The 20,152-nt window shown below is 40.2% G+C and overlaps 1 protein-coding gene across 6 annotated transcripts in view; it reads right to left on the bottom strand.

The window, feature by feature from the left end:
• sema3h (sema domain, immunoglobulin domain (Ig), short basic domain, secreted, (semaphorin) 3H) overlaps positions 1 to 20,152 on the bottom strand; it is a 65,626-nt gene that overhangs the window by 38,060 nt on the left and 7,414 nt on the right. For all 6 annotated transcript variants that reach the window (XR_006095882.1, XM_042409517.1, XM_042409518.1 and 3 more), the window contains exon 5: positions 1,474 to 1,628. Coding sequence is in view for 5 of the 6 variants with exons in the window: in XM_042409517.1 (XP_042265451.1) it covers positions 1,474 to 1,628 (155 nt within the window). In the remaining variant the exon portion in view is untranslated. The remainder of the gene's footprint in view (positions 1 to 1,473; positions 1,629 to 20,152) is intronic.

The raw sequence follows: 20,152 nt of genomic DNA, 5'->3' as shown, positions 1-20,152 counted from the left end.
TGAAAAGGCAGCCCTGTCGCTGTCCTTGCGGTGAACCTAAACTCAAGCTGACTGGCTGGCAAATCATCAGCATGTCTGTCTGGATGTTAAAGCTATAGATACTCTAACAAACCCGTAACTGTTGTCTAACAGTCATCGTTTACTGCTTGTGAAAAGATCAGTTTAAACTGAACCAAAAGATGTCGTGTTTCTCGCTGCAAATCTTGGTTTGCTTTGAGTATGAATACTGTTTTTTTTACAGTTTACTTTATTACTGATGTGGGACACATTTTGTTGTTTGCACCACTGGTTTGTACCATAACATAAACTTGGTGCGTGGTGACATACATTTTAGTTCAGCCTCACTAGGATGAGTGAAATGTGTCAGGGTGGGAACTTGACCAGCTGAATCAGGAAAGCACGCAGCTGATGGTACACTTCTGCCTCAGGGTGTCGAGTTTCATATCACTGATGTCATGTGGAAATCTTGGTCTTTAAAATGTTCAAATAAACTCAAAAAGAGTAAGAGAAGCACTCACTGATACAAGGAGACAATAACTAGGCTGTAGAAAGTGAAACACTGCATTTACAGGCTGCACGCAGGTAGCCGTGTTTCCTGATGAGTCAAAAAGAAGGAGTGGAGGTGAAGGGAGAGGCCACATATCAGCACAGATCTCTTTCTGCAGATGTTCCCACACCACATTTCCACAGCCAATACAGAGGTTATTGGTGCAGTTGAGCTGCTAACATGGACAGTGAAGAAAGAAGGAATGTGAGAAATTTTAAAGAAATTATTTGTGGCCTGACTAGAACTCATTATGTTGTTATCTGTTTGTCTGTTTTGGAAAAAGTTAGAAAGCTTTGGCAACAAATGAGCTTTTTTACCACTTCCAGGTTGTCCAAATAGCACTTTTTTACAGCACATATCAGCCTTAAGTTCTACAACTAACACAGGCCTTCAGGCTTTGAAAACTTTCCAAACATCACTGGATACACGAAAGAATGCTCTGTCATCAGGCCAAATGTCCCTTTTTCCTGAAAAGGTGATGTTTTATCAAACAGCAGCAATACTGCAGCTTAAACTGAGCGGCAGCCAAGTTGGAACACAGTGGAAAGATGAAACTGTGAAGGAAACTGTAATTTTATTGTGTTCCTGTCTATGTGGAAGATTGGAGATTAAAAGAGAGTTTATGGAGGTAGAAAGCAGAGTACGACTAAACTACTGACCAGGGAAGAAAAAAAGATGCGTGTTTCTATAATGAGAGTGAGGAATTAGAGTAAGATAGGCAATCACAGATATTAGTCAGTGGGTCGTGACTTCCCTCTTCCGCATGTCATCACTAATTAGTCCCATCAAAGCTCTGATACATTTGTTATCTCAGTCTGCTGTCATTTGACTGTGTGTGTCTCTATGTGTGTGTCTGCGGTATGTTTATATCGCATCTTGCCTCGGATGGTACGTGAATGTGTTTGTGTGTCTCCTCCAGTTCTAACCTTGCGTGGGTTCTGCGTTATGTCGTCCAGACTGGTAGACAGCAGGTTATCTTTCATGGCCACGTACAGACGCCTCCCGTCTTCGTCAGGCAGCAGGGAGTGCAGGTCTCCCGCCACTAGAGGCAGCATCAGCAGGCGGCCGTTCTGGATCAGTTCTGACCAAGAGGAGGAGGAGAAGGAAAATAAAAAATGACATTAGGGATTCGAGTCCCTGGAGATTTACAAATGGCTGGTGTGGTTTTGAAAATGTATGAGGAGAGAAGAGGAAGAGAAAGAAATTAGAGGTGAAGTTAGGTGAAAAGGATAATTTGGCTTCAGTTGCAAAAGTGCACACACACGTGAAACGGTTGAAATGTTGAAATTTTTACTTCCCAATCAGTGATCACAAAGAAGGAATTTCCCTTCAGCTATTAAGGGTTTGACCATTTAACAAAAATATTCTATAAATAAATAAAATTTTCTGTTGTTTTCTTTTTTCAAATGATCTTAACAAACCTGACATCCATAATACATTTCCTCCTTAACCAATGAGAAATAAAGGGAAATAATGGGTAAATATTAATTGGACCACATTTCTATAGCACTTTTATAAAAGGTGCTTCACAGCGGGCCTCCTTTCACCCATGCACAAACACACTCACACACCAGTAGCAGCAAGCTACAATGCCAGGTGCTGGCCTAACCATTGGGATCTGTGAAAGTGACAGATGGTCAAAGTTTTTGAGGCCAGAAATGAAGCGAATTATTTTCTTAACAGGAAAAATCAGATAAACTGAGATGAAGGACAAAGACACAAAAGTTCCCACACCTGTCATCTATCTATCACACGCAATTGTCAGTTGTTTGTCTTGTATCTTCATTTCTCTTATCACACTGGACACTTGGGTCAAACAAAGAAACTGTAGTGTATCATTTGTGAATAAACAAACAGTGACACACACACACCTACACACAGACACACTGTACCTGAACTACATCTCCAGACAGATTGTTTTCAGATAGCGAGCGATTATGAAACTCCAGATAACGAGCGTACGGATTCAATGTTTTTTAAATGATTACATTCTTGCGCCATGTAAACTATGAGAACTATGGTGTGGCAGATCAGCCGATAACTGAGCGAGGACAAGAATCGCACGTCCGTCTGTCTTGTGTTAACTTTCCTATTTCGGCTGCCAAGTGTTCCTCGGCGGACTGGACTTGGCGTCGATTCACAAGCTAAACGCATAAACATATAGGCTTTAAAGCAGCACCAGGCATGGCTTCACACACTGGCAGCTCCATATAGCAGTGAGAGGCAGAGACGGCTTATTAAAAAAACTGTGTGAACTTCAAAACCCAGAAAATGGAGCCCATAAAGTTAGTAAACTGTACACAGCATACTCTTGTTTAGCCAATCGGTGATGCTTGGTACCAAATGATACCAAAAGGACAAGAATCAGAAGAGCAAACTTTCCAATCTAAGTATATATATCAAGCCCTACAGAGAAATAGGACACATAGGATAGTAATACAGCTTCTGATTAACATGAATTGTTTCCCACTGTAGCTTTAACACACAATATCGGTTCACCCAGGGGAAGATTTAAAGAAGAAATGAATAATTTACCGTCTTTCATGGCAGCAGCAAACTCAGCAAACTCTTATTAAAGAAAAACAACTTGTATAGTTTTTGGATTGTACGAGTGGTGAGCGTTAATGTAGTGCTTCTTCCTCTGCAGTGATGGATAACACCTCTCAACACAGTCTGTGTTTCTTCAAGCAGCTGAATCTGAACTGACACAGAGATCTGAAGTGTATCATGCAGAATATAATCTTCTTAATATTCCTTACAGGATCACGAGGGTGTTAACTCCCAGCACGGGCAGCTTCTGTGAGAATTAATCATTCAAACCTGGCGGTTTTAGTGCGCAACACCTACCTGAATCACTCAGGAGACACAGTTTTTCTACTAATGTCAATATTGGTAAGTATCAACAACAAATGTTTTTTTGTTTGCACAGACATGACGGTTGACGCATCTGTCTCGATCAGATTTCAATCCAATCTGATCAAAACCTGTTTTACTTCTTCCTACTTCTTATGTCACCATCTGTTTTGTTAATTTGAGGTGTTCTCAGGTGTGTTTTGGATAGAAATGATAAAGAAGGTGTAATTTGAGCAGTGCATCTTGTTGTAGGACAAAAAACAAAGATAAAACAGTAAAAAGCCTGGTGGAAAGTTTATGATTTATACTGTCCTATAAGCAAAACCTTGGAATCAGTACATCTACTGTGCCCACCACATTCACACTCCAAAAAAACCCCACAAATGTAAATATATCCATCAAAACATCAATCCATTTGCTGACACATTACTGTGCCTGCCCGTTAATCTTTAAAAATTGCCAAAATAGCCGTGGCTCTCGAAACACATGCCAATTATCTAAACTACAGGAGACTGGAGCAGATGTGAGATCTAAGATAGACGTGATGAATGACTCTGAATACCGTCAACACTGCTGTATCTGTTATTTAGTTGCTATACATCATATTAGTTGGTATTTGGGTTTAACGGAAAAAGAGAGAAAAAAAATAAGTGGTTTGAGAAGTAAGGAAAAGATGAAAAGACTTCATTATAGACGAATGAAATGTGTTGAAGAGTGAAGAGGGGAAGTGAATGAGGAAAGACAAATGGAGAGACTGACAGACACCGTGGAAATGGGCGAGATCGATCCGAACCACTGAGAAAGAAATGAGACTGAGAAAGGCCACGAAATGATGACAGACTGGATATTAAATGCGAGGATAGATGAAGAGATGGCGAGCGGCAGACTGGGGTGAGAGACAGGTCGTATTCGTGTAGCAGCTTGCTCAAATTATGATTTGTTTGTTCAAGTGAAAACGAGACCATTAGGTTTTTGTCCTTTTTTTGAGATAACTGTGGTAGTCTTTGTTAGGACTGAGAATGTAATCTCAACAAACTGTGGAAAACATCTCTGCAATACAAACTTTTGGATGATGGATGTTGACGTCTGAAAGCCAACAGTTCCTCATGATGCCAAACTAGCTGAAACTTACTTAAAGAACAGTCGGCCCCGAGTAGCAAAATATTAAAAGAAATACAGAAGAGGTGATGAAATTCTAATGGCCATGAGACGCTGTTTCCAATTAAGTTGTCAGTTGTCTTTCTCAGTTGTATTTGAACAGGATGACTCCCAAAAAATCTGTCCTGTGAAGACATTCTGGGCACATCTAACTAGAAGGAAACCTCGGGGCAGACCCAGAGAATACAGGAGGGATTATATATTGATTTGGAAACGCCTCTGGATCCCCCAGGAAGAGCTGGAAGATACAGCTGGGTAGACGGACGCCTGGGCTCATCCTGCACCTACCTTTATAGAGTGTTCATTTCGTTTTTGATTTCTTAAAACACCTCAATGAAAAGAAAGATGAGAGTCTGCAAAGGTTCCGCAAAGTGCCGGCGTCCTGCAGGCCGGACAGTGACGGGGTTGCTTGATTAACAACTCGCTCCATCTATCATACTCAGGCACGGCAGGTGCTGCTTACTCAACCTATTTTAGCTCCACACAGTCGCACAAATTAGGATTTTCTCGCTCTATTAACTAAAGACGCCGGTGAGCAGTCGACCCCACGCTTCAGACGTCTCTACAGAAACCTTCGTGTGACATCACAGGTGCTACAACGACATATTTTTTTTTTATATTGAGCTATTTTTTAATGTGCTTTTAACTAGTATGCACAACCAGACAAAGAGAAGTCCATCATGCTTAACTAAGTTTGCAGGAACTTTAATCGGATTTGTCTGGACCCTGTCCAAAGTCATCAAAATGTCTAACATGGCGGGATGACAGATTTCCACAACTCTGTCCAATTAACAAGCTACACGCTGTGAGCTCATGCGACTTTTGTTTACAGTTACTGGCTGCCATGTCATTATGTCATCCTAACAGAGCCAAATATTTAAAAAAAATTCATGAGTCAACTTCTATTTTGGATCTCGTGTGATTGTACAAAAATGAGGAATTTGTTGAATTGATGGTTGTATTTCATTGCTGCATTTTAAAAACACTTCACATCTGTATTTCTCACTGTGCTCATAAACCACACAGTAAATGTGAGAAGGTAAAATAGCACATAAAGTCAAAAAAAGAGGAGGAGGTGATGGGGAGGAGGAGCAGCAGAGAGAAAAGATAAGAAAAATGACATGGCAAAGTGACAACAAGATGAAAACGGCCTGATGGGTGAAGACAGTTACGAGATGAGAATGGGAAAAATGTCAAAACATGACACCATGATAGACAGATGAGGAGGTGAGGCAAGAGGAAGGAGGAGGGGAGCAGAGTGAAAGAAATCCTGATGGAAGAAATTAATAAATATTGATGGATGGGAATGAGGGGGAAGAAGAGATATGGGAAAAGACAGGCGGTGATTGGGCAGAAAAAGGTTGATGAGGGTAGAAGAGAGAGCGCCAGTAAAAATCATGTAGTGATGACAGGATGGGGGAATGATGGGCAGATGGGTGGATTGAAGAGGAAGTTGAACCAAGTGAGAAAGGAGGATGAAGCGGAAGAGTAGGCAAAAGCGTGAGGGAATATTATAGTGTAATAACAGAGTAAAAAATGATGGATAGATAGATGGATTGAGTAGGAGGAGGAGGAGGAGGGGTGAGAAAGGCAGATGAAAAAAGGCAAAAGGCGAGATGAGAGAGAGAGAGAAAAAATGATATGATGACAGGCTGAAAAATGATGATTGGATGGATGACGGGTGAGAGAAAGAGCAGGGAAGACAGAGAGACTGCGGGAGAACAGAAGAGTAAAATAATGGCAAAGACAGAAATGGAAAAAAAATGAAAGGTGAAGACTCATGGAAACAGAGAAAAAAGGCTAAGAGAGCAGAGCGAAGGTGAAAAAAAAGGAGGAGGAGGAGGAGAAAGAAAGACTGATGCTGAAGGCAGAAATGAGAGGAACCACAACATGCTGACAGTCGGGCGAAAAGACAAAAAGATGGATGAGCAGAGAGGAAATGAGCAGAAAAAACAGAGGAAGACGTGACTCCATGGAAATGGAGAGATAATCTGAAACAGAGAAACAGTCACAGTAGGAGAGGAAAGACAGATAGAAACTTATACTTTAGCTCAGACGGAAATCTCACCAGGTGCTTTGTTAGTATTCAGCAAATGGCCGGAGAGGTAAATTGTTTTTGCTTCACACTGCTCTTGGCTTCATTAATCACAGTGGGTGCATCAGCAGCACAATAAATTCAACAGAATTGTGGCTTTTCTTTTCGTCTTGTTCAAGGTTTGGATATAGTGAGACTCAGGTCCAAATAATTCATGTGAAATATTTTTCCAGGCAATTACTGCAGCAGCAGTGCGTCAAACATGAAATACTGGACACTTTACAAAGAGAGGTCACCTCTGTTTTCACCTCTGAGTAAAGCAACAGGATCAGCACGTTCCCTCATCTTAGCAATGAATTTTAACAATGATAAAACTACTTTTGAGTTTCCAGGGAATGCTACGATGCAAAGACCTATTTCGACAAAGGTTTCCTCTACTAAGTATATATCAATCATAACACGGATACTTGCCAGAGAAATCAAATGGGAGGATGTGTTCATTAACTCAAGCCAAGTAACTGAAGGCAATCAGGAACATTGATTGAAGATTGTGCCTGTTCAAACTAGCTAATATGCTATTCTATGCAAGCTAAGCTAAACATATTAGCTACCATTTTGGTTAAAATTGCGAATTTGCCCTGAGGAAGTGTATGCTACAACATGTTGGTACAGTTCAGGGTTTTCCCAGGTTTCTGGAGGGTTTAGGTGCTGTGGTGGTGGTATTGGGGGGGGATTGTTTGATCGGTGGGTTTGGGGGTCCTCATCAAAGAAAATCTTATTGTATTTGAAAAAAAAATCACAAAATAACATTAGTAAAACAGGCTTACAGTGAAGCTGTTTGAAGTGCAATTTTCTCACCCTCCCATGGTCAGGCTGCAGCCACTAACCAGCAGGACGGGTATGACTAGAATGTTATCTTCATCTTATCCATACTCCCACGGTCCAGTTCTTTATCAATACTCTTACTGCTTCTTTTTCAATACTAAAGAATTGTGTTTTTTTAAATTACTATCCAAAAATAAAATAAATTCAGATTAGGATTAGAATAAATTTCTATTTTAAATATGACAAAACATTGTTTCTACAGCGGCAACAGTAACCTTTACCTCAGAAAGTCGCTATATAAACTCAATAATATCTCACTGGAAACAAATCTAAAATGTCAATAAAATGAATAATATTTCTGAGATGATGCTGAGTGAAGATTAGAAAGAATGAAGAACACAGACATCAGTCAGTATCAGTCATTCATCTTGTCCTCTGCCTTCCTCCCTCTGCTGCTGATGTGATTCACTGCCTGCAGGTACTGCTGGTAGAGGAAACGTGAGGGGGGGGGGGCAGTGGCTAAGTTTACAAGAATTTGAATAATTTGAATATATGTTAGAAACTAAGCTAAACAGACAGTTGGGCTACATACAGACAGCTTTCTAGCTTTTTAGCTCGTTCATAACACTTCACCATTAGCCTAACGATTGTGTTGTGGTCGTGTAAAACATGTCGGCGATGGATGGGAGACTGCGGACAAAGGAGATGAAAATATCACTTTTCTACATGTTAATGCTTGTTGAACAGATGTTTTGATAAAAAAAAAACATATTGACTTTTTACTTGTGAAGTTGTCATTAACTCTGGCAAAACGTAATCTTTCACTTCACCTGGTTCACTGTTTCCACCGGGGCCTCTCTGCTGTGCACCCTGCAGTATAACTGCCATGGATTTGCTGTTCATACTTACGGTCCATTGACTTTCTTCTTAACATCACTGTCATTCATATCTTATTACTAATAGTTTACCATCCTGGAATGGAAAATTATTGTCATCCAACATTAACATATGCTACAATAGACCTTCTCATCACAGAAATGTTGTGATGTTACAGCTGGAAAATTGCAGGTGTAACTAATTACATTAATGATGGCTCCATTCCATTTAGGTGTCCCAGTGAGCCAGCATGCACAATACCAGGCTCCGAAACAGTACGAATAATTTGAATGCAGAGATAATCACTGTCATTAAAAACACAATAAAATGTCTGTAATGAAAATCTATGGTGTTTTCAAGTAAGGTTGTATTTACTGTTTTCCATTTGAATGACCAGCTGATGTGGCTTTTGGTGTCATTGTATTGAATCGTGAACACTAAATCACTCATTCCATGAAACTTGAACAAGGTGATTTCTGCTGTTTGCTGCCTAACAATGTTTTCATGGTTTAAACTAACCGAAGTGTCCCATCATATTGTGTTTCAACATGTGGCCCTGATTGAGAGTCACCCTCTTCACAGGGAATCTAAGTCTGGTTGAATTCATGCCTCGCTCCGCCTACTCAAGCATCCGGCACTTCTGAGTTACAGTGTGTGTGCCGCAAGAGTGTCATGACTTTGCTTAATTCAATATAAAAGGAAAACCTCAGTGTAATTGAATGTGACACCACCTCTGCAGTGGAAACACCAACGACATTCAGCATCTGTTACCGTCACAAGATCTGTATTGTGTCAGACAGGCTGAAATCCAGCTCACATCCTCACTTTGGAGTTCATTATATCAGCATTGTGGCAAAGAGGATGACACTCATATGCATTAGAGGGAAGTGAGAGTGGCTTTGTCAACACACACACACACACACACACACACACACTCACACTCACACATACTCACACGCGCGTATATATTCAGATATATATACATGTGCAAAGATAGAAAGTGGGTGTAATCAGTGAGTCAGCAGCACATGTGCAATATTGCAACAAATTTAGATTTAACGACCACATGCACACACACACACACACACACACCAACTCAATCTTTCTGTTTGGTTACAAACCGTGTGGCTTTCTTTATCCTAAACACACCGTCACACACACGCATGCTCAGAATTTTTAAAAAATTCTACCCATCAAATGTCCCATTTTAAGCTCATAATGATGAATGGCTCGTATTCAGTATGAAAAAAAACCCACATTCTTTTCTCCACCCCACACACACACACACATACACACACACACACACCCCTGACTCAGTCGTGAAACACCAGCTGCACCCACCCCGCCCTTACACTTGGGACAGTTGCCTTGGCAACAGCAACCATGCCGACATAATTTGTGAGGGTGTGTGTATGTGTGGTGGGTCGAGGGGTGTCTGTTGGCCTTGCCTCCCCACCTCCCCAACGTCAAACACACACACACACACACACACACACACACACAGCTGAGATGAATGATTTGGCCCTCACCTCTCATCAACAGTTTGGCTAAAACACAGAGGGCAGTTTGGAATAATGGGGTGATTTTCCAAGACATCAAAGCCATTTAGTTAATGGGAGGGCACACACACACACACACACACATACCATCAACACATTTACAGATATTCAAAGATACGAAAAGAGTCAAATGTGCCATGCAGCCTATCTGTCACTGCCAACATTCAACAGGATGTTAACACACACACACACACACACACACACACACACACACACCTGCCAACACTAAATTAAATCCTCTACCATTATCAATCCAACATGGTCACGAAAGGTCAACCAATCCACCTCACAGTCTACCATAACTTCTGAATAGATGCTTTGAGAAGTGAAAGTGCTGGTGAAAGTTTTCAGCATTCATCTGTGGCGGTTTGTGATGACTATCGACCCAGAGGCAATCTGTTCCTCAAGTCTGCAGTCTTTTCAGAAACTCTGAATTAAAATTGATTTTTTAAATGACCCTCAGCTCCCAGATGCCTTCAAATTACATTGGAAGCTGGAAGAACAACCTGATACCAAAACGGGGGAGTTGATCACGCTGTGGCACAGAGAGACGTGAAGCAAAGAATATCAGGACAATAACAGTAGCTACTATATAACGTGGTTAAAGCTGGTTTAAGATTAAATATCGACTATAATCGCGTTCTACAAAGAGGCTGGGTGAAATGTGGCTACTTTACTTTCCAATATTTCTTCAGAACTACGACAATTTCATCCTCAAACTATCCTGTAGCCTGAATTTTAATTTTATTTTGTCACAGTCAAAAAAAAAAACCTCTGTATCATTCACTGACTTGCATGTTTAGCTTGATAAAAAGTATAAAATAAGTATATTTAACAGAGAAAAGAACTTGTTTGTTCTATGAAAGCAACGCCATCTGCTCATTCTCCACACACACACTTACAGTACACGCACACGCACACACACACACACACACACGCCTACTGAGTGCGGACATTCTTATCAGCATCAAGTTGACAGCGGGGGTCAACGAGGGTCATGACCTCCGACCCGAGCCAATTGGCCTCTGACTCCTGTCACTGGGAATCAAAGACAGAAAAAGTTAAGATGCAAAAGAACAGAAACGCTGAGACATAATCCTACCGGTGCACGCAAGCACACACACGGACACACACGGACACACACAGCGAAAATGTCCCCGGATGAATGGTTCCTTTATATAAGTGCCAGCGTCTGCATGTCCATATTTATCTCTGAGAGTGTCTGTTTTTGTTTATATAGCGCTTGCGCATTTATCTGTGTGTGTGTGTCAGTGGTAGGTATTTTTATCCATGGTGAACATTAGATTAAAGGCTGCTGGTCATGGGAGCTCTGATGGACCTCGATGTGATTAGAGCAAATGTGTGGCGTGTGATACAGCTAAGAACATTCCTGCATTGCACCACATTCACTCAGACACACACACATACACGCAAACCCATACACATGTACGCGATGTAATGCATCTGTGTGCCGGTATTCTCATGCACACAAGCAAAAAAGGTACAAGGATGTAGGTAAACGCTCCTGGACGCCAATCCAAGATGAAATTTCTGTTTTGTGTCGTCTTTGTCTCTTGTCTTTAAGTCACAAGGCAGTTACTCCCAGTTTGAAGCCTTGCAGTAAAAACATTTTCACATTGACACTTTTCTACCAACAGGAAAACATACAGCAGACTTGTCATTATCTCAGATTATACCCTGATTTGGAAAACCAAGACTGATTAAATGAATGAAATGAATGATCAGCGTTGTGTGCATTATCACAATTACTACACGGCATGTTGTGAATACATTAATCATATGATACTAAACAGTGACATTTCAAATAAATCAATTACATGCTAATTTAATTTACATAATTAGTTTAACATCTACAGATTCATGGCTACACTGTAAGGATCATTTCAGACACAATGAAGTTGAATCTCAGTTTGTAAACACCAGCGGCTCTGATGGGGAAGTCACTGACAGACAAAGAACAGATTCATCTTGATAAATGTGTTTAAAATATTTCCTCATTTCAATTAAAGGTAACTGCTGGTCTAATAAATAAGATCTCGCTATTAAAATACATTTGCAGCTGTTGGCTAGCAAGAGGTTCCTAATATTGTTTGTCAATAGGCCTCAAACATAGTTCCAGTCAACAGTTTCATCAAAGTTTTAAATCAGTGCTCAGCCTATATTAGGCTGCAAGTAACCATAGCAACAGCACTAAAGAGAAAGCAAAGATTCTCACTAAAATGGTTATTGGCTGTGGGATGCCACAAATTTTGGATATTCATAGAACAAATGTGCACTCTTTCCTACAATTAGGTTTGTGCTACTTCCATAAGTTACAGCAAGTAATTTTGGTGTTTGCTGTTGTATTTACAAAGTGTTTGCAAAAATGTGAATTCTTGGCACGTGAAGCAGCAGGTTTATTACCCAGAAATAACAACTTCTGAATTGAATATGCACCAAACGCTGTGTGTGTTCCAGTTCCACTCAGTTGGCTTCAAGATCTTTCTTTCAGCGATGTTTGAGATATCTTCCTGTGGCCAAACCAGCTTTGAGCTCAGCTCTGACTGTCAAGGTGAGGCTGGCGGCCAAGCTGCAGGGACGTCACAGCAACAATGTGGGAAAGCAGCGAGACAGAACGACTCAGCTGAGAATCCATTAAGCGTACAGTGAACGTCAGCACTGCTTTTCCATGCTGGCATCACAAGAAGACATCAGGGCTGAGATGACGACCTGACCTGTACGCTGCTAGACAAGAGGGATGTTTCCTAATTTGGTAAGCAAGCAAGCAGTCACTGTTGATAAACTGAGGAATACCACAGTTTATGAACAGTGAAAAATTTTAGGGAGGAAACTTCCCAACTGAGTGGAGGACTTGCAGAACATTTCTCCACTTCAATAGAAATGATAACTTTAAAAAGTGAAATATAAGAATAGTTGTGTAAGTCTTGCAGGAGTTGGCACACTGAAATTTGAGTGACATCTAAGATTCATATAAAAGAAAGAATGATGAAAGAAGTCTCTTTCAATTATCACACATGGGAGTCAAACTTTGTTATTTTCCTGGTGTTTTACAGTGAGTTCACCTTGATTCTACACACACACACACACACACACACACAAGCTGCACTAATCATTAATCTGTCAAATTACTCTCTCACAGCCTACAGCATTGTCCATGTGAGTGTTTTTATAAGCTACACATACGTGTGGTTTTGTCTCTGTGTCTGTGATTGTCTTTGTCCGTCTGTTCGTCTACTCGCTGAGCCCCAGGGAACTTTAGTTGTCTGGTGCAACACTCCCTGGGGGAGGACTTTGTTGGCTGCGCCACCACAGGGGAGTGGTGGTGGCGGGGGCGAGGAAACCGGGGCACATTTCCTGTGGAAATGGGGTTATCACTTCACCAATTACTGGTGCAATTACAACGGGAGGCCTGCAGAAGCCTGGGAACAAAGCCTACAGGCACACAGATGGGCACTCATGTGAAAACATGCACACGCGTAAAATCATTTCTAACACATGCATGAAGCAGTTATAAAATCTCATTGTCTGCCTGTCCTACTACATTTATGTATTTGGACATGATCGCTACGTCAGATCAGGTGTGTTGGTGCCTTAAATTCCTGCCGTGCTTGGCCGTGAGACATGTCAGAATACACACTGAACCTGACCGATCATAGCTTGTGGTCTTTCACAACTTTCGTAATATGAAAAAGGTGATCGGGCAGGAGGGGACAGAGACAGACTGACATGCTTGTTTTTCCATCAGGGCCTCATGAGATGTACTAGATGCAGAATTAGATGTCTACCGCTACGTCACACAGGATAAAACGAAAATTTGTCATGCCCACTGCTAATTTTCATTCCAGACGCCCCATGTCTGTAGATCAAATTGAGACGATAATGTGGAGACTGATGAAGTATCTGTCCCTATAAAATAAACATAGACATACATTAATTCATTCATCAGTCACGCCACACAAACTAATTCTTTACTCCCTGTTTCCTACTGTTCCACATGGGCTAAAATCTTCTCACACATTTAAATATATGCGCCCACACACACAAACACACATACCAAAGCAAAATTATAACCAAACGCACACACACACACACTACGTCTGGACTGTGTCAAAGAAAGACCAGACCCACGTGGACAGCTTGACCTTCGACCTCAGCTCGTATGATTATTCATCATCATCAGACTGTTCGGCCGGGTCGCCGTGCTGCTACATAAACACATTAGAGCCAATTCGCTGTTTACTTTTTAATCTAATTTATTTTTTCATCTTTGTTTCTCTAAGAGAAGGTTCACTGAGAACATTCACTATTTTCTCTGCTTCACACAGTTACACACAGTCTCGTGTGGGAGCTGCCCAGTGCAGAACAATGTTGGCTAAACCTTTACCAGTGAAAGCCACAGGGAGTCACCTTTTCTTATCCTGATCCTCCAAAACAATTTGCAAGATAAAATATGTAGTCATAATCCTAAAGAAAACCACAAGGAGAAAAGACTCCTACTCATAGTCAACGCTGGTTTCCTTAAACCATGGAGGTCATTTTTCATGCTACTTTCTCATTTAGGTATGACGACTTGTTGCGCTGAGAGCAAAAACCTCCCCAGACAAAAACCGCAGTTCAAAAAAATGTATTTTTTGTATTTAATTTAGGATTTAAAGTCATGTCCCTATTCCTTAAAAAATGTGTCCACCATGTTTCATTGAAATCCATTTATAATGAAAAAGTGTAAAACATAAATCCCCCCAATGTTCCCTCCACAGACTTGTGACTACTCTATGCAGTCAACACTTAGCTACAGATTATGTATGTCCACACCCATCAGAGTGAAAAATCACTGCAGTCTTTAAATTGTCTGTGGTTTCTACTTCTTGGCTCAGCCTCAAAGCACGCTGGACAGGCTGAATGTTTCATGGATATTTGCTTTGCGCAAATGGCTCATATCTCTACATCTTAAAAATGAGCGGCCATAAAAAAGGTAGCTTCCTCATGGAGATTATGGGTAGTCTAGTCTGCTTTGACTTTACAATCAGCTTTCAGGGTTTCATTTATGATGAATCCCAGAAGATAAAAAAAACACTATCTGTCACTGTACACCCTATTTTCTGATAAGTCCCGGCTCTGTTTAAACAGGAAAAGGAAGTCCGACTTCCAACCTTTTGTGGCACTTGTCTGATCTTCCCATCACTGACAAAAGAGGGAGAATCAAATTCTTGTGGTTTCGTCTTGTTTACGCAGCCATGGGAATGTCAGATCGGTAACGCCAAGGGTTAAAGATCAGATGTTTTGTGGCGATGTACATTAATCTGAGGCTTGACTGGATTCTCCTACCTGCCATTTTCTTTAAAGTCATTTTATAATCCATTAGTTCACTTTCTTCACAGTCAAATCAGGAATTTATTCTGCTGTAAAGTGGAAGGGCATTTGTTGGCTTTTAGTTTAAAAAAAAACTGCCATTCAACAAGATTCAAACCCCAGTGACAGGAACAATAAACTCAGCAGAAGTGCTTTTGAGAAAGAAATTTAATCTACTAACAGAGATCACAGGTTTGGAACTTCAAAATGTCATCTCTCTTTTTTAATCTGTCTCTTTTGTGTTGTCCACTAAGGGCAATATGTCATTAAAGTAATTATTGAATGTACTTGTTAGTAGAAAAGGTAAACTGTCTTGATCACTAATCAACCTCCCAAAATGACTTTACCCTCAGAAATACATATATTTTGAATACAAATGTCCAAAAGTAGACATGTGCTATGATTGACTTTCCTTGGAACAGTTATTATAGAAGTGACAGCTTGATATTTCATGTGAAAATGACTCACTGAGTATCCACTACTACTCTGCTGGCCCTCCAGCCTGCCCTAATCTACAGCTAATGAGGTAAACTCGTTCGAGTTGCTCTTAGCACTGTTGATCCTGTTCGCTTCTGGCTTCCCGCTGACCAACAAGTCAAGTGTGACTTTGTGGATTAAATTCCCTCATGGAGCTAAAGTAGAAGGAATGCTGTCAGAAAACATGTTCATACAAAGCTGAAAGAAAGAAACAACCCACGCAGACGAGGATAACTAAAACTTTTTCCAGCCAATATGACAAAAAATATGAATATATCGGCCTCAGATCTTTAAAAGAGCTGTTGGCTTCTTTTTCTGGTTTCAGTTTTGCATTTATACTTAAATTTTCATAGAGTTCGACTTACAGAGAACAGTAGACTACAGTTAAATCCCCTGGTCACTTGTGCACAGCACCTGAGTACTATGAGTAAAACTTTTATTGCATTTCTTGAATGATATATAGGAAAGAAATGCTGATATACAGTAAGAACCAGGGAGGAGAGGTGAGAGACTCTGCTCTAGATTATTGACAGAAGGGCAGATTGGAGCAAATTAATACTTGAGGGAAATGGAAGAAATATGAAACTTGTGGGTTTTTTAGCTTAATTACAGGCTTCAGGCTAAAGATAGCCTCTGATATTAACGCCAGAAACCTCTCGAGGGTAAATTTACAGCATGTCCACTGTTGTCAGGGGCTGTTGTTGCCAAAGCAAGGGTGTAATTAGACTCCTTTCAGTGCCTCTGTCCAAAGAGAGCAGAAAACCCTCAAGCATCGAGACCCTTAATCAGGGCTTTTAATGTCCTAGGAAGGACTTAAAGTTTGGCTGCAAGAAAATTTAATGGAGTCCTTCATATATTCTGGGGCCTTTTCAAGAACCTGACAAGAATTAAACATGCAAACAACCTGAAAAATCAGGTCTCCTTTACGTGGAGGGCTTCCAGAGAAAACGTCTGCCTGACAGGAGTCTTTTCTGAAGTGTGGGACGAGCAAACAGCTGCGTTTGACTTGATTAGTGACAAGCAGTGGTAGCGTCACCGTTGGGGACTGCTTCCATTAAAATTAATAATGGAGAATAGCCTGATTCTGTGCCAGATAACCGTCCCAGTGAAATCCACATCTCAGCAACATCCCCAGCCCAGAGCCTGGAAAGCTCTGGCCTAGATAGAAACAGATCTGAAAGAATAAATGAATAATGAAATATCTCTTGATTTTTAATATCGCTGTGAAGGCTTTTGTGCTTTGTTAGAGCACAGAGGGATGAGAAAGGTGAGAAAGTGGAGAAAGAGGAGGAAGATGTGTAACATACAGTACCAGTCAAAAGTTTGAACACACCTTACTATTCACTTGAAAGAGGAAATGTGTCCAAACTTTTGACTGTACACCAAGAGCCAGGTTTCTCCTCTGAAAACCACAATGAAACTGATCAAATAAAACTTGGGCTTAATATAGACATCATGCACCTTTCATCTATTAAGAATTTCACCAAAGATTTTAGTTTCACCTGAGTGCAGGAAACTTAAGTGAGTCACAACAAACATCTCTGACTTATTCCTAGACTAGGAAACAAAAAAGATCTTTAAATTAGTCAATCTTAAATACTGTATAATTACAGTAAGTGATTGTGAGAAGACATAATGCTGCATTCCTGTGATGATGGAAAGATGAAAGTTTCTACTTTTCTACATAAAATGAGAAGGAATGGCCTGTCAAGTTAATATTGCTTTTAGTGTTGTTCACAAACCACAAAATACATCTTTAACTTCAGCAAAGCATTGCTTAAAAAGTTGCTAAATTGCTAGTTTAAGTTGTTAAATTAGATATTGCTAACAAATATTGCTCAAAGAAAGATTATTTTCTCAGGAAAAGAAACCACAAGGTCCTGTTTCTCTGAGCTCCGTCTTCAAATATAAGAGTTTTTTGTCGCTGAAGGTACGTTTTAGCTAACTAACCCAAGATGCTGTAACAAACCAGAACAGCAAAAATGTTGTGTTGACACAGACTACATAGACAGCTGCTGGTTTGTGTGTCTGTCGGCTTGTCTCTGTCACAGACGATGCTGCTACATAACATCCCTCTACTTTACTGAAAACAGCCAGCCTGTCTGGGTTTTGTATGAAAGCAGCTGTTTAGGATTCCTTGAATTTCTTCAGCATTTTTGTCAGTGTGGATCATTGGGCAACACCTACATTGTGTTTTAGAAATACTGATTTTCACCTTCATAAAAATAATGAACATACACAACATAAAGATAAAAACTGAAGTATTCAAGGATATATTGTAACTGCAGCTTTCATTTGTGCTACACATATGTTTCTCTGGAGAAACCTAAATTGATTTTTACAAACACGCATGAACAAACATGCATCTGGACACTGATGAACTAATCTTCCTTGTATTATAACCAAGCAATTTGCATGCTAATAGCATGGAATTACTGAAAGGACTCATTTACATTTACATTACAATTCGGGCATTTGTCCAGGAAGAAACAGCAGGATCAGTTTGAATGCAATCAGAAGTACAGGGGTCAAAGGTCAAAGCCGATGTCCTCAATCATACCAAACAAACTCATATGATTCAACTGAATATTCTCCAGTTACTGTTTAACATTAAATGTCTACAGCAAAGCAATTTACTAAGTGAATGCTGTATGAATAAAACATGATTCTGAATCCTCTCCTACTCTGCATGTGAGGAAATAGATTCACACTGACTTAATAAATCTTCCAACCCTCCTCTGAAGCATTGATGGAGTTTTATTCTGTGATTGTAACGATTAATTCTCGTGTGACAGTTATGAGTTTGAAAGAAGTTGCAGATGTATGTATGACAGCAGCTATGGTGGCTGTGTGAATTTGTGTGTACAGTATGTGTGTACTGAGCACACAAAGGTAAAGGACTTCCTCAAAAATGTTACTGTAACATACTTGCATATCTCTCTGCGTGTGTTTGTGTGTGTAACTTCAGTCGTTTGAATGATCTTGCTTCTGTGTGGTTGTGTTTGTTCAGGTATACAGTGCTTGTGTGTGCGCAGGAACATGTCCCTTTTGTGTGTGTGTGTGTGTGTGTGTGTGTGTGTGTGTGTGTGTGTGTGTGTGGTACAGAAATGGTATCTCTAACTGCCATCTATCATTTAGAAAATCACACTACCATTCAGTGAATGGCTGGGATAATGTACTCATTACACTCAAGTGTGTGTGTGTGTGTGTGTGTGTGTGTGTGTGTGTGTGTGTGTGTGTGTATGTGCATGTGTGTTTTAGCCCACTCCTGCATTTGGGCGACATGAAGTTTGAGTGAATTACTGGAATAATTTAGTCATTAAGAGCGAGATGTGGGGTTAGGAGGTAATCAGGCATGTGTTTAAGTATTTAAAGCTGTTTTTTTTTCAGACACATGAAGCTGTCTGGTCAGTCAGTCTGATTACGCTCCACCAATCAGGACAAAACTCTCAGGCAGTGAAAGGACTAACGGTGCTAAAATTGGAGTATTTTGGATTTTCAGATGGACAGTCTGGCTGTGATTTAAGTATTTTAACCATCACCCAGACCACAGTTCACACTCTCTTAAAGGCCAGCAGATGGAAATATTTCTTGCTGTGTACTGTAGATAAAGAAAAAGAAAATGTTTTCCTCAAGATTTAGTACTTCATCTTTTGTTTTCCAAGATCTGTTTTGCAGTCTTTTTTCCTCACCACCATGCACAATTTCTTTAAAAAAGCAAAACATTGCTCCCCCATGTGCATTGCATTGTGGGCCAAAAGCATCCATCTAAAGCAGAGATGCACTATGTACAAGCAAAGCCCAGTCAGAAACAGTTTGTAGTTCAGCTTCAGTCTGATGAGAACCTACCGTTCCAACTGTTGGGTTGAGTAAAATAGTTGACTGCTGCTGCCAGGTGAAATCATTCTGTCTCATTTTCAGCTTGATGGATTTCAGAGTTTCTCCAAGTGTGGTTTTGAACATGTTTCAAAAGCGTAGTGGCTGGAGTAGTTTCTCAGCCAGCAGAGGAAATTAAAATATGAAAATCATCTAAATTACTAGGTTTTTAGTCTGCAGAAGTGTACAGGCGCACAGCTGGTTTTCTTCCAATATCACACATAAATAAATGTTGCTACTATGGCAGCAAATGAGCACTGTTACAGTTTTGAGTCAGATTAGCATCTTTGCTTGCTAAATTGTTCCGTTTATAAAACATTAACAGGTAATTCAGGCTTCAGATTTTCTTTTTATTTATATTCTATTCTTTACTTGCACTTGTATATTAACAGGTCTACTGAATGACAATGATTAAATCTGCATATACAGTATTCTCTATCATTTGGTTGGTAGATTCTAATATTAACTCGGTTTCATTTTTTTCATCTTTTCTTGTTGTCTATTTTTCTTGCTCTTCTCTATCATTATTTTGCTGCTGCAACACTCCCGTCAAATCACCAGGATGTGTTGGGTTTC

The sequence above is a fragment of the Thunnus maccoyii genome, chromosome 4 (assembly GCF_910596095.1).
Source record: "Thunnus maccoyii chromosome 4, fThuMac1.1, whole genome shotgun sequence".
Lineage (NCBI taxonomy): Eukaryota > Metazoa > Chordata > Actinopteri > Scombriformes > Scombridae > Thunnus > Thunnus maccoyii.
The sequence above is the reverse complement of the archived record's forward strand: the minus strand, read 5'-3'. Positions and strand labels throughout refer to the sequence as shown.